At 52.9% G+C, this 15,205-nt stretch overlaps 1 protein-coding gene across 1 annotated transcript in view; it reads right to left on the bottom strand.

The window, feature by feature from the left end:
• Positions 1-1,477: 1,477 nt before the first annotated feature.
• Positions 1,478-15,205, bottom strand: part of LOC128419722 (C-factor-like) — a 28,512-nt gene continuing 14,784 nt past the window's right edge. Inside the window, exon 6 of the mRNA XM_053400753.1 lies at positions 1,478-2,798. Coding sequence (XP_053256728.1) covers positions 2,685-2,798 — 114 coding nt within the window. The 3' untranslated portion in view covers positions 1,478-2,684. The remainder of the gene's footprint in view (positions 2,799-15,205) is intronic.

The raw sequence follows: 15,205 nt of genomic DNA, 5'->3' as shown, positions 1-15,205 counted from the left end.
AAGTAAGGGAAAATGTCTGTGCGTGTTATTGAGCGAATGTGTGGTCCCTGGAGCTGACAAGCGCAAGTGAAGGCATAAATCAGGCAAATATCAAATCGTCCGGAGAAGGGAGGAAAGGAGGGAGGAAGTTGCTGCTTTCCTGCATTCTGCCTCAGGGTCTTACTGCCCACCCGCTTCTGTTTCCTTACTGTGTTTGCTCAAACGGAACAAAGAGCAGAGAAAACTCCTCCCCTCCAGGCAAGCAGAGCGTCCTTCTAAGTCCTCTCCGTGCGTCTGGGACTCGAAGGCAACATGCAGGTTGGGGGGGGGGGGAGAGAGAGAGCTGGCTGGCTTGTGGGGGGGGGGACTTTTGCCTTCCTTTCCTCTCTCCGGTAAAACCCCTCTCCTGCATTCTTAGCCAGCTGCTTCTCTGCACACCCCTCTCCTTGTCGCTTCTATGTTTTTCCTTCCCTCCCTACTTAAAACGTGGTTCCAATCACGGATCCACATGGATCCTCAGGATCTTTGCATTGAGTCACCCCAAATTCACCATCAGATCACATAGCAATGATCTGATGCAAAAACAGGGCTGCAATGGTGCAAAAACATGGTTACAAAGCACGGATCCACATGGATCCTCAGGATCTTTGCAATGGGTCACCCCAAATTCACCATCAGATCACATAGCAATGATCTGATGCAAAAACAGGGCTGCAATGGTGCAAAAACATGGTTACAAAGCACGGATCCACATGGATCCTCAGGATCTTTGCATTGGGTCACCCCAAATTCACCATCAGATCACATAGCATGTCCATGGCTACAGCCTGCACCAAAAAAATCACGCACCCACTGTTGCCTGGGGCTGCAATGGTACAAAAACGTGGTTACAAAGCATGGATCCACATGGATCCTCAGGATCTTTGCATTGGGTCACCCCAAATTCACCATCAGATCACATAGCATGTCCATGGCTACAGCCTGCACCAAAAAAATCACGCACCCACTGTTGCCTGGGGCTGCAATGGTGCAAAAACGTGGTTACAAAGCACAGATCCACATGGATCCTCAGGATCTTTGCATTGGGTCACCCCAAATTCACCATCAGATCACATAGCATGTCCATGGCTACAGCCTGCACCAAAAAAATCACGCACCCACTGTTGCCTGGGGCTGCAATGGTGCAAAAACGTGGTTACAAAGCACAGATCCACATGGATCCTCAGGATCTTTGCATTGGGCTACCCCAAACTCACCGTCAAATCACATGTCTGTGGCCGCAGCATGAAGCACAAAAATGATACATCCACTGTTTCATTCAGAATTTTTTTTTCTTGTTTTCCTCCTCTAAAAACTATGTGCGTGTTATGGTCAGGTGCGTGTTATCGAGCGAAAAATACGGTAATTAGAAACACCAGATTTCCCCCTTGGCATCTGCTCTTGAGAACAGAGCATTTTAGAGATAATTATCTGACCAGACTCTCACCAGTTTCCTTAAGAAATGGATTTATTGAGCTGCGTTTCCAAGTGATTCCCACTGCAATTTGGGATGACTGCTGCAAGGTCCTGTACACAGATAGACTTTGTATTTGTGGTCAACCTCAGGTGGAAGACATTCATGATCTGTTAGCCTGCAGCTTATATAGACCCAAGATCACGTTCTGAAACCGTTGTTCACACAATCAAGCAGGTACACCCTGACAGAAATGGTTCCATTTCTTTTGAGTGACAATAATAGCTTTGCAACACAGAGTGGCCCTCTGTGCACTGGGTGCAAAATAAATAAGGAAAAATGAGATAGATGAAATCACTATAAGTTGTGGTGGTGATTCGGAGGTTTAATCTGAAATCAAGCTAGATTTGAGCTTTTTGGTATCTCTGCTATCTTGCCTCTGTTACATCATAGACATAGGCCTATATTATAGATGTGTGTTCTGTATTACTTTATGAATACTATTGCTACAAGTTTGTCATGGCCTCTGGCCAGAACAATAAACTTATGGACTATATGTTGTAATTTGCTTTGTGATGCCTTGTGGGAAGCAACTAATAAATGATTTATTTATTTTTTTGTATTTTTACTAGCAGGAAAGAGGAAATACACCAGTGGGATTTTCTGTCTTGAGTATCCAAATTAATCTGAGCCCTCTTGGACACTATTCACCACGACCTTGTTGGGAATACAACAGCAGGGATCATTCAGTTAGTAAGCTAAGTGTTCACTATTGACAGCCAGAAGAACTCTCAGAGTGGAGGTGTTGCCAAGCAACTAATCAGATTGGCATGACCCTTGCTGAGGTAATCCATGCTTTGATAGGCTGAGACAGTTTTCTGATTGCTTGTGTGGTAGAATACTTGTCCCAGCTATGGATGCAGCCTGGCCTAACTCATACGGAGGGCTGGGAATGTCGCATTCCTGAAACCCTAGAGAGCTGCTGCCGGTCAGTGTAGACAATACAGAACTAAATGGACCAATGTCTGACGTGATATGAGGCAGCTTCCTATGTGGGAGGCCTGTCAAACAGTTACTAGCTACGATGGACGGAGGTGGATTTCGGACCACATTCAATACAGCTATTGCTACGTGTATGTTAAAAACACAGTGAGGCGGAACACCAGTGAGCAAATCAAAGTCCATTCCTGTTAAAATGTGTATATCCAGATTCAAGCTGTTGCTTCAGGTTCTTGGAATCCAGGAGCTACTGCTACCAGGGCAAAGTTTTCCCTTCCCGATCCAGGAAAGCACCATTGTCTTTTTCGCTGAGCTGAGCTAAAAGAGAGATGATCGATGGGACGGCATCTTGCACCTTCAACGGAGCCTAGGAGAACAGAGGAGAAGGTTGGAGAGAGAGAGAGAGCAAGCTTATTACAGCAGCAGTGTCCTTCAAAATAAAATAAAGGAGACCCACACATAAAACACATAAGACTGGTTCTGAAAGACCCACATTGGCTCCCAGCATGTTTCCGGGCACAATTCAAAGTGTTGGTGCTGACCTTTAAAGCCCTAAATGGCCTCAGTTAGTAGTCCATTGGTAGCCAGTGTTAGAAACTCAGATATATAAGCTAGGCACCAAACGGCTCCTTAAACCAGGGTTACAGTCACCAAAACGGAATGCCTGGTTGCCATTTTGGGGCCAGGACAGTACTGGAAGGCAGTGGCAACTGGTAGGGCGGAAGGCAGGGAGACCAACAGTAGGTGGTGCTAGAGCCAGCAATAGGCAGAGCCAACTCATTCTGGTTTTGCCCCCCGTCCTCCTCCATGCTGAATTCTACAAGGGGCAACAGCTGGTAGGCAGGGCCACCACCTAGACTGGTTGTAAGTTAGTAGGCAGGCGGGACCTGGCAGAGGGCAGACTGAAGCATTGGGGCCCCCTGCACCCCAATGTATCAGCCTCCATTGATAAATGGAAGGATAAACGGGCTGGATCAGTGCAAAGCAATGTTACGTGTTCATAAGACACTGATTAGTCTGCCCTTTCCTTTAAAAAAATAAAATATTATTAATGCACAGTGAAAAAAGCCATACATCAAAACTGAACAAAAAACAAGTAGAAATAATAATAAACCAAGTAAAACAAAAAACACAAAGCATTATAACAAAAAGGAAAGAGGTCCTTTGACTGCAGACCTGACCTCCCGTCTACTCCTTAATTCAATTACATATAACTTATTGCCGGTAAAAACTATTATCATGGTTTAACTGATTCTTTGTTTTTCTTTGATCTCATACCATTCTTGATACTACTACTGAAATTAGCCAAATGCTACAACAGAGATTAAACTTCTGCAATTGTTTTTCAAATGTATTTTAAAGACTTCCCCTCTTTGAAACAAACACCTGTTCTGGTTTATTCTTTATTTTTTTCAGACAAGTTTTATCTAACTCCGCAAATTAAGTCGATTTTTGGATCCAATCTTGCGTAGATGGAAGTTTGTCAGATTTCCAGTTTTTTGAGGGAAAGGGAATTTGTGTCTTTGTCACACGCCACCCTGCAAACAAGCTCAAGGAATGGCGACGTAAAGCATCCACACTCACCCTATCCCACCCCAAACTTTAAAAATGGAGGGTCCACGTCTTCAGCGCCTGCATGGGCTGGGTGTCGGGAGCACCTTCTCTGACCTTTCAATTACAGGAATGCAGGAACAGAACACAGCATTCCCGAGGAATAGGTTCTGGTGACGTGGACTCACATTTGCTCACGTGAGCACCTCAAATGCAGCAGAGTAACGGAAGCAAAGCTGTGGAGGTTTTGTTGCATACCTAATTTATTTCTTCTAATTAAACAAATAAAAGAACATAACAAACGTGGGATGCAGGTGGCGCTGTGGGTTAAACCACAGAGCCTAGGACTTGCCGATCAGAAGGTCGGCGGTTTGAATCCCTGCGACGGGATGAGCGCCCGTTGCTCAGTCCCTGCTCCTGCCAACCTAGGAGTTCGGAAGCACATCAAAGTGCAAGTAGATAAATAGGTACCGCTCTGGCGGGAAGGTAAATGGCATTTCCGTGCGCTGCTCTGGTTCACCAGAAGCGGCTTAGTCATGCTTAGTGTAGAGGCGTCGTTGCAGCTTCTCATCCTTCAGGCCACCGACGAGGCGGTCACGAAGCATGTTCTCCAGCTCTGAGAAGTTGCAGAACCGGGCGGCTTGGCGGAGAGAGGTCACAAACCCAGTTATGGTTTCCCCAGGGGCTTGCCGCTTTGCGTAGAAGGCATTTCGACGAGCCACCACTGAGGGCTGTGGCGAAAAGTGCCCCTTCAGCTGTTCCATTATTGTTTTGTATGGAACAGTAGCGACGTCTTCAGGCGCAAGGAGAGCCCGGGCGATTTCAAACGTCTCCTCTCCGCAGACGCTGAAGAATATTGCCCTCTTCTTGGCGTCTTCTTCATCGGTGACCCCTTTGGCTTCTAGGAGGAAGGTGAAACAGGAGGCGTACTGTCAGGGAATCAGGAGCAGGAGCACTGGGGAGAGAGGATTGGGAGAGCGAAGGGGAAGAATCTGAGGGCAGCGTAGGGGAGTATGACAGTGGCCCGAGAGATTCCATGAGCTTCTCCAGCGAATCAGAAGATTCCCAGAAGGGGGCGCCGATGGTCAGGGCAAGGGGGGTCCCAGGGGGGACGCACCAGAAACAAGGAGCCAGAGGGGAACCCCAAAGCAGCAGTGGAGGATCGGGACCAGTTTCCCCACCAGAGCATAGTGGGGGGGAGGAGTCACATGTGTCAGGGCCAGCGTTTCCTCCAGAGAGGGAGTCAGGGCTGACCACGCCTCCATCGGAGAGTGGGGGAACGGAAGGGAGGTCAGTTGCAGCTAGCCCCCCCGAAGGGGGAAGCAGTGGCAGCAGCAGTGAAACGGTCAGGAGGAAAGCTGCTGGCTGGGCGCGCGCGCCAAGTTCAAATGTGCAGGCGCGCGGAACAGCAGGAGACCCGGATGGGGAACCAGCTCCTAAAGCCCGCCGGAGGGAGGGAGAAGGCTCAGGGGAATCAGCGGGAGAAGAGGCTAGAAAGGGCGGAACCCCGGTGGGCAGGCGGACCCAGAGGAGGAAGGAGCAGCGGAGAAGGTGGAGCAAGGCTAGGATCTTAAATTGGTGTCAGGGGGGAGGAGACTCAGACGGAGCATCAGTGGTCTGACACTTTAGACGTGGGGCTGCGCGCTGCGGCTCTGGAAGTGAAACTGAACTTCAATAAAGACTTTTATACTTAACAACGAAGCAGTGTTGGTCCTTTGTGAGCTGGGACCTAGGGTAGCCCTGACAGTATGCTCCGTCTCCCATAAAAACCTCGCAGCGTGAGTTGGTGCAGCGAGGGGCAAGACTTGGTGTTTTGCGAGCTCACGAAGATAGGCAAAGATGACTACAGAGAGCCAGGTGAAAGAACTGCAAGAAGCAGTCACGACGCTTTACGCAGAAGTAGCAGCATCCAGGAAAAGAGAAGAAGAAGCAGTAGCGCTCTGCCGGGATCTGCAGGCCAGGTGGGACCGTTGGGGGAAAGAGGGGCTGCCAGGACCCAAACCGGAGGGAGTTGGCCTCGGGAAGAGGGGGGGCAGCTTAGTAGCCCACTTTGATGGGAACCTGCAGCAATACCCTAACTTCAGAGCTGACGTGGTTTACGCGCTCAATTTGCTTCGGAAAGACTTTAGAGATGAGGAAGAGAAGGTGGGCTTCATAATCACTCATTTGCATGGGGAAGCAAAAGCGTGGCTGCGGAATTTGTGGCGCGAAAAAGACCCCGCCCTCAAAGATTCCGATGCATTTATCAAAGCTATGGACGCTTGCTTTAAATCTACGGTAGATGTAGATATTGCTCGGAGGGAAATGCATGGACTACAGCAAGGGAAAGCGACGGTGAGGCAATATCACTCGCGCTTTTTTGCCTTACTGAACGTGCTGGGCTGGGAGAAGGACTCTATTGCTGTCAGAGACCTGTTCTGGGAGGGGCTAAGTGGAGAGGTGAAAGATGAGCTGGCAAGAGGGGAACGGCCCCAAAGTACCCAAGAAGTTGCCCAAAGAGCGTTGGCAATTGGTGTGCGCCTGGAAGGACGCCCTTGGAGCAGGGAGGAAGGACGTAAGGCAAGCACCCCAGCCAGGACAACCCCTTTCTTTCCCAGAGAGGCGGGGCGGGCGCTGTCCATGCCTCCTTTGGGAAGGGGAGAAGAGCCGATGGAGATTGGTGGTGCCAGGGCTCAGACTGCCAGCAGAGCCCAAACACCGGGAGCAGTCAAGGGGAAGGCTCCTAGAGGGACCAGGAAGTGTTACATCTGCGACAGTGCACAGCACATGGCCAAAGAGTGTCCCCAGAGGCTCCAGAAGCACACTGCAGCCTCAGCAACAGTAAAGGGAACAGGTGAGCAGCCGAAACAGCTGCAGGGGGAAGAAGAAGCCTGGTTGGAAACAGAGCCACTGGGGCCCAACCAGGCAAGTCAGTGAAGCAGTCCCCAGAGATTTTACAGCCCACAGACCCCCTCCCACCCAAACCAGTGGTGCAACTCACCGCATCGCTCCAGTTGCCCAATGGGCACACCATGCAAGTACCAATAACCATTGACTCTGGGAGCAACGCAGACTTTATTGGAGTGGACTTTATCAAGCAACATTGCATAGCACTCATGCCAGCCACGATGCCCCTAAACGTCGTCACGGTCGATGGCAGGAAGCTACTGGGAGGAGAGGTGGTACAGCAAACACCACCGATGGTGATGCAAATTGGAAACCACCGCGAAGTCATCAGCTTCAACGTCACCCACCTGTCGGACACGCCCATAGTGTTGGGTATGAGTTGGCTGGATAGGCACAGCCCGGCATTAGCATGGTACCAGCGGCAGTTGACCTTCTGCTCCTCCTACTGCGCAGAACACTGCATCCAGACCCGCCAGGAGGAGGAGGGGCAAGAGGATGAACCGCAGCTACACCTAGGCATGGTGCAAGCGGTACCCAACAAGTACAAGGAGTTTTTGGAGGTCTTCTGCGAGAGGGAAGCGGATAAGCTGCCTCCCCACAGGCCTTACGACTGCAAGATTGACCTCCTGCCGGGAGCGACGCTGCCGACTGGGAAACTGTATTCCATGTCTGAAGATGAACTGCAAGAACTCAGGGAGTTCATAGATCACAACTTGAAGCGGGGGTTCATCCAAGAATCTAAAGCAGTGGGGGGCAGTCCCGTGTTTTTCGTGAAGAAGAAGGACACGCCCCAACGGAGACTCATAGTTGATTATAGGACCATAAATTCCAAAACAAAGCCCGCAGCATTCCCCATGCCCAAGATCGACGACCTGCTCGCGACGGTGAGGAAGGGACGGATCTTCACCAAGTTGGATCTACGAGGGGCGTACAACCTTATACGCATGCGGGAGGGCGATGAGTGGAAGACAGCCATGTTTACACCTTTAGGCACCTATGAATATCGCGTAATGCCTTTTGGTCTGCAAAATGGCTCCCATACCTTCCAAGCTTTCATGCATCACGTGTTAGCGGGACTCCTCTACAAGAAGTGCGTCTGCTTCCTGGACGACATCCTGATCTTCTCGGAATCGCAGGAGGCTCACGAGAGGGACGTCAAGGAGGTCCTGCAGAGGCTACGGGAGCACAGACTTTACGCCAAATTAGAGAAGTGCCAGTTCGACGTGACGGAGGTGGATTTTCTGGGCTACAAGCTGTCCGACAAGGGACTCGCCATGGACAGCGCCAAGGTCCGCGCGGTGTTGGACTGGAAGAGCCCGCGCAATCGGAAGGAGGTCCAGAGGTTCGTCGGCTTCGCCAACTTTTATCGCAAGTTCATCAAAGGGTTCGCGAAGGAGACGGCGGCCATCACGGACACCCTCAGCTCCAAGAAGAAGAAGTTCACCTGGACGGACCAGGCGGAGCAGTCCTTTCGGAGACTCAAGCGTCTCTTCGCGTCCGAAGAACAGCTGCTACATGTAAACCCCAGCAGACCAATGAGGGTTGAGACGGACGCCTCAGACAGAGCGGTGGGGGCCGTCCTGTTGCAGCAAGATCCGCAAGGGGAATGGAGGCCGTGCGCATTCTACTCCAGGAAACTCAGCAAGGCGGAACAGAACTACACCATCTGGGACAGGGAGTTGCTGGCCATTCATGCAGCTTTCAAGGCGTGGCGGCACTTCCTCGTTGGAGCCAGACACACAGTGCTAGTCCGCACGGACCATAAGAACCTGGAGTACTGGCGCACGGCGCGGTTCCTGAACCAGAGACACATCCGCTGGGCGGAGTTCTTTGCGGATTTCGATTTCCGGATAGAATACATCCCGGGAGACAACAACGCCATGGCGGATGCACTATCCAGGAAGCCGCAGTATCTCGAGGAAGCGGCGCCGGTGGCGGCCAAGCACATTTTCGCACCGAAAGCGTGGGCGTGCGCTTCAGCTGCCGTGGACCTGGACGCGGTGCGTCGAGCGCTGCAGACGGATTCGTTCGCACAATCCAAGATGGAGGAGGTGCGAAAAGGCACAGCGAAGGACGACGAGTTCCAGATACGAGACGGACTGCTCATCCGCAAAGGGGCTCTCTACGTGCCCGGAGACGACCTCCGCGCGAAAGTCTTGCAGCAGCTACACGACGCGCCCAGCGCTGGGCACTTCGGCAAGGACAAAACGGCGGAATTAGTAACCAGAGACTTTTGGTGGCCCAAGGTGAGGGGAGAAGTCGCAGATTACGTCTCCAGGTGTGACACCTGCCAAAGGGCCAAGCCAGTACACAGGAAGCCGGCGGGTCTACTAGAACCCCTACAGACGCCGCTCGAACCGTGGGAGAGAGTGGCCCTGGACTTTGTCACAGATCTGCCCAGCTCGCGAGGCAAAACAGCGGTGCTCGTGGTCGTAGACATGTTCACCAAGATGGCGCACTTTATTCCGTGCGCGAAGGTGGCCACAGCGGAACAGACCGCCAAGCTGTTCATAGACCACGTGTTCAAAGCTCACGGCTTGCCGCGGTCCATCCTGTCCGACCGGGGTCGCCAATTCGTCTCGAGCTTCTGGCAGAAGCTGCTGGGCATCCTGAACGTCAAGATCAACTTAGCGTCGGCACGACACCCGCAGACCAACGGACAAGCGGAGAGGGTCAACGCCATCATGCAGCAGTACCTGCGATGCTACGCCAATCAACAACCCTCGACCTGGGTGGACTACCTACCGCTGGCCGAGTTTGCCTACAACAACACGAAGCACGGGTCTACGGGAGTGACACCGTTCTTCGCCAATAATGGGCGGCATCCCAGAACTTTCCCGGGGTTAGAGACGAAGGGGGAGGGGGAGCCAAGGGGAGCAGAGCACTTAGCAGCAGAGTTACAGGAGGTCCACGAGCAACTCCGAAGGCAATTGGAACTGGCGAAACACGCCTACAAAATGCAGGCAGACAAGCACAGGAGGGTCGGGGAGGACATCCAGGTGGGGGACTGGGTCTGGTTAGCAGCCCAGGCAGTGCCGGCCAGGACGCTAGCTAAGAGGAAGCTCAAGCACAAGCAGCTGGGACCTTACCAGGTCGCGGCACAAATCAATCCAGTGGCCTTCCGGTTGACACTCCCGGAGGGCTCCAGAATGCACCCAGTCTTTCATAGGTCAGTGCTTACACCCTACAGGGAACCCCACAGGTTTCAGGCGACAGGGAACGCGCCAGACACACTTAGTGAATCTCCGAAGAGGGAGGGGTCACGGAGGGCGACGCCACTCAACGAGGTCACGGAGATTTTGGACTCGAGGTGGGGGGAAGAGGGGGTGGAATACCTCCTCGCCAGGGAAGGTACCCCAGCCAGTGCCAACAGGTGGGTACCGTGCTATGCCGTGGAGGAGCACTATCTTAAAGACGAGTTCCATGCACTCTTCCCACACAGACCTATGCCGGCAGAGTTTTTCGACGACTGGCTCTTCACACCCACACTGTCAGCCAGTACGTTCCAGGGTTTTTCATCAGCTGAAGAGATGACGCCGGACACTAGCTCCTCGGAGGGGTCTCTCTCGGGGTTTGCCACAGACCGCTCCTATTGGTGGGACACTCAACCGGAGGTGGGGTGGCACAGGGAGCTGCTGCGGGGACCTTTGCAAGCAGTCTCACCAGAGGTACCCGGGGGAGGGGAGGACATGGACGTGTTGGGGGAGGATCCTGGATTCGAGCACATCAGCAGAGAGATGGAAGCAGAGGAAATCGACGTCGACGAGCCCGTTGCGGTTGGGCCGGATCCAGTGGACCGGCTGCACACCAGGGGGGAAGAATGGTATCCCGCACTCACACCCACAGGACTGGAGCACCCGGAACCCACACCCGAAGAGGGGGAGGGGGAAGGGGGGGCTTCGAGGGGGGGATGGATGTCAGGGAATCAGGAGCAGGAGCACTGGGGAGAGAGGATTGGGAGAGCGAAGGGGAAGAATCTGAGGGCAGCGTAGGGGAGTATGACAGTGGCCCGAGAGATTCCATGAGCTTCTCCAGCGAATCAGAAGATTCCCAGAAGGGGGCGCCGATGGTCAGGGCAAGGGGGGTCCCAGGGGGGACGCACCAGAAACAAGGAGCCAGAGGGGAACCCCAAAGCAGCAGTGGAGGATCGGGACCAGTTTCCCCACCAGAGCATAGTGGGGGGGAGGAGTCACATGTGTCAGGGCCAGCGTCTCCTCCAGAGAGGGAGTCAGGGCTGACCACGCCTCCATCGGAGAGTGGGGGAACGGAAGGGAGGTCAGTTGCAGCTAGCCCCCCCGAAGGGGGAAGCAGTGGCAGCAGCAGTGAAACGGTCAGGAGGAAAGCTGCTGGCTGGGCGCGCGCGCCAAGTTCAAATGTGCAGGCGCGCGGAACAGCAGGAGACCCGGATGGGGAACCAGCTCCTAAAGCCCGCCGGAGGGAGGGAGAAGGCTCAGGGGAATCAGCGGGAGAAGAGGCTAGAAAGGGCGGAACCCCGGTGGGCAGGCGGACCCAGAGGAGGAAGGAGCAGCGGAGAAGGTGGAGCAAGGCTAGGATCTTAAATTGGTGTCAGGGGGGAGGAGACTCAGACGGAGCATCAGTGGTCTGACACTTTAGACGTGGGGCTGCGCGCTGCGGCTCTGGAAGTGAAACTGAACTTCAATAAAGACTTTTATACTTAACAACGAAGCAGCGTTGGTCCTTTGTGAGCTGGGACCTAGGGTAGCCCTGACACGTACGCTTCCCAGTCTCCAGATGCTGGGTTGAATGGCGAGAAGCTGCTGTCGGTTGCCATTCTGAGTTCCTTGTGTCCCGGAGCTGAAGCCTGGATACACGGTGCGAGGCAGCGGTGCGGCAGGTGGCGGTGCTGCGGTGCTGTGTGTGGCAGTCAGCTCAGCGGGATCCCACCTTCGTCGCCAGTGAAATATACTCAGAGTCGCAAAGTGATTTCATGCTCTTTATTCAGCTCATAGTGGTGAGGAGGAATGAAAGTCCCCTCAAAGTATCTGCTTTATATACATTTATATACTATTCCTGCCTCCGGGTCTGGTCCTGACCGGATGGATACTAGAATCAGCAAGGGATACCCACATGACCTGAAAGTGTTGCTGTGCAATGCCAGGTCAATGATTCATAAGACTACTGCCATCCATGACTTGATCATGGATGGAGGACTTGACCTGGCATGTGTAACAGAGACTTGGTTGGATGAAGCAGATGGGCCTGTCCTTGCCGCTGCTTGTCCACCAGGTTTCTCTTACGCACAGCAACCCAGGTCATGTGGGCGGGGAGGGGGGGTTGCAGTGATTTTTAGGAAGTCATTAGTTTGCACCAGGCGTCCTATTGGGAAGACCCAGTTTTCCGAGTGCATGTTCTGGAAGTTGGGCAATAGGGGCAGTACAGGATTCCTTTTGGTGTACCGACCTCCCCGCTGCACCAAGGATTCCCTGTCCGAGCTGCTTCAGGTCGTGGCGGATGTTCTCCTGGAGACACCTAGCTTGGTTGTCCTAGGGGATTTTAACATCCATGCCGACATGACCTTACAAGGGGCCGCTCGGGACTTCGTGGAAAGCATGGCCTCCATGGGGCTGTCCCTGAATAAGTCTGGCCCAACCCATAGCCGCGGACATGCCTTGGACCTGGTGTTTACCTCTATGGATGTTGGTGATCTGACACTAAGTGAAAGCGAAATGAAAGAAGTGCCATGGTCAGATCACTTCCTGGTGCAACTGGACTTCTCTGCGACCCATCCCCTCTGCAGGGAGGTGGGACCAATTCGGATGGTCCGCCCCCGCCACTTAATGGATCCAAATGGTTTCCAGAGAGTGGTAGGGGATGCTTTATCCCATGTTGATGGCCTCTCAGCTGATTCCCTGGTGGCCCGCTGGAATGTGGAGTTAACCAGGGCTATTGACTGTTTGGCTCCGAAGCGCCCTCTCCGATTGCATGGAGCCCGGACATCCCCGTGGTTTTCCACGGATCTGAGGGCAATGAAACAATCGTTGAGACGGCTAGAGCGCCGGTGGCGGATAACTCATTCCGAATCTGACCGGACACAGGTTAGAGCTCAACGTCGAGCCTACCAAGTGGCGATAGCGACGGCGAAGAAGAATTTCTTCGCCGCCTCTATTGCATCTGCAGAAAACAGCAGCAGGAGACTTTTTCAGGTGGTTCACAATTTAACGGAACCACCTGTAACATCGGGGCCCAGTACGGGCCACATGTTCTCCTGCAATGATTTTGCAAAGTTTTTTGCAGATAAAATTGCTCAGATTCGGGAAGAAGTAGACTCCACCGTGGGAGCAGGGCCGGGGCGGGAGAGTGCCAGAGTTCTGTCTAGTCAAGTTGAGTGGGATCAATTCCAATCTGTTACCTCCGAGGATGTGGACAGGCTGCTTGGACGAGTGAAACCAACCACCTGTCTCCTGGATCCTTGCCCATCCTGGCTTATAAAAGCTAGCCGGGAAGGACTGGGCGATGGGCTTCGTGGGGTGGTGAATGCTTCCCTCCATGAGGGAGCCTTCCCAGATCCGCTGAAAGAGGCGGTTATTAAACCGCTTCTTAAAAAACCATCTTTAGACGCGGCCACGATGGCCAACTATCGCCCAGTCTCAAATCTCCCATTCTTGGGCAAGGTGATTGAGCGAGCGGTTGCCGAACAACTCCAGGCACGCCTGGAAGAAGCGGACCATTTGGATCCCTTCCAGTCGGGATTCAGGCCTCATCATGGGACTGAAACTGCCTTGGTCGCACTGGTTGATGATCTCCGACGGGCTAGGGACAAAGGTGAGAGCTGTTTCCTAGTTCTGCTGGATCTCTCAGCGGCGTTTGATACCATCGACCATAACATCCTTCTGGACCGTCTTCAGGGGCTGGGAGCTGGAGGCACTGTCATACAGTGGTTCCGCTCCTTCCTCCTGGGCCGTGTTCAGAAAGTGGTGGTGGGGGATGAGTGTTCAGACCCCTGGGCTCTCACTTGTGGGGTGCCTCAGGGTTCTGTCCTCTCCCCCATGCTTTTCAACATTTACATGCAGCCGCTGGGAGAGATCATCAGGAGGTTTGGGCTGGGTGTTCATCAGTATGCGGATGATACCCAGCTCTACCTCTCTTTTAAATCAGAACCAGTGAAGGCGGTGAAGGTCCTGTGTGAGTGTCTGGAGGCGGTTGGAGGATGGATAGCGGCTAACAGATTGAGGTTGAATCCTGACAAGACAGAAGTACTGTTTTTGGGGGACAGGAGGCGGGCAGGTGTGGAGGATTCCCTGGTGCTGAATGGGGTAATTGTGCCCCTGAAGGACCAGGTGCGCAGCCTGGGAGTCATTTTGGACTCACAGCTGTCCATGGAGGCACAGGTCAATTCTGTGTCCAGGGCAGCTGTTTACCAGCTCCATCTGGTACGTAGGCTGAGACCCTATCTGCCTGCGGACTGTCTCGCCAGAGTGGTGCATGCTCTGGTTATCTCCCGCTTGGACTACTGCAATGCACTCTACGTGGGGCTACCTTTGAAGGTGACTCGGAAACTACAACTAATCCAGAATGCGGCAGCTAGACTGGTGACTGGGGGCGGCCGCCGAGACCATATAACACCGGTCTTGAAAGACCTACATTGGCTCCCAGTACGTTTCCGAGCACAATTCAAAGTGTTGGTGCTGACCTTTAAAGCCCTAAACGGCCTCGGTCCAGTATACCTGAAGGAGCGTCTCCACCCCCATCATTCTGCCCGGACGCTGAGGTCCAGCGCCGAGGGCCTTCTGGCGGTTCCCTCATTGCGAGAAGCAAAGCTGCAGGGAACCAGGCAGAGGGCCTTCTCGTATTGGCGCCCGCCCTGTGGAACGCCCTTCCAGCAGATGTCAAAGCGATAAACAACTACCTGACATTCAGAAGACATCTTAAGGCAGCCCTGTTCAGGGAAGTTTTTAACGTGTGATATTTTACTGTATTTTTGGTTTTTATGGAAGCCGCCCAGAGTGGCTGGGGAGGCCCAGCCAGATGGGCGGGGTATAAATAATAAATTATTATTATTATTATTATTATTATTATTATTATTATTATTATTTACACAATGGGCTGCACATGATTGGCCAATTCCGGAATTCTACTGTAAGCCAATCAGGTTGTGGATTCACTTCTATCTGGAGCATGATTGGGTAGTTCCTGCCAACCAATCATACTGCTGCATTGTTCTAGGACCAATCAGACTGCTGCAGTTTGGATCCTATTCAACTCAGTACATAACAACTAAGAACAGCAAGCTGTAGAACAAACTTCCTAATTTAGATATCCCTGGGTGTATTGAGTGAAACCCTCTCTTGGCAGTGACATATGGAGGCAGTGAGAGTC

Source organism: Podarcis raffonei, chromosome 8, assembly GCF_027172205.1.
Source record: "Podarcis raffonei isolate rPodRaf1 chromosome 8, rPodRaf1.pri, whole genome shotgun sequence".
Taxonomy (NCBI): Eukaryota; Metazoa; Chordata; class Lepidosauria; order Squamata; family Lacertidae; genus Podarcis; species Podarcis raffonei.
Note: the sequence above shows the minus strand (reverse complement) of the source record. Positions and strands in the feature narration are given on the sequence as shown.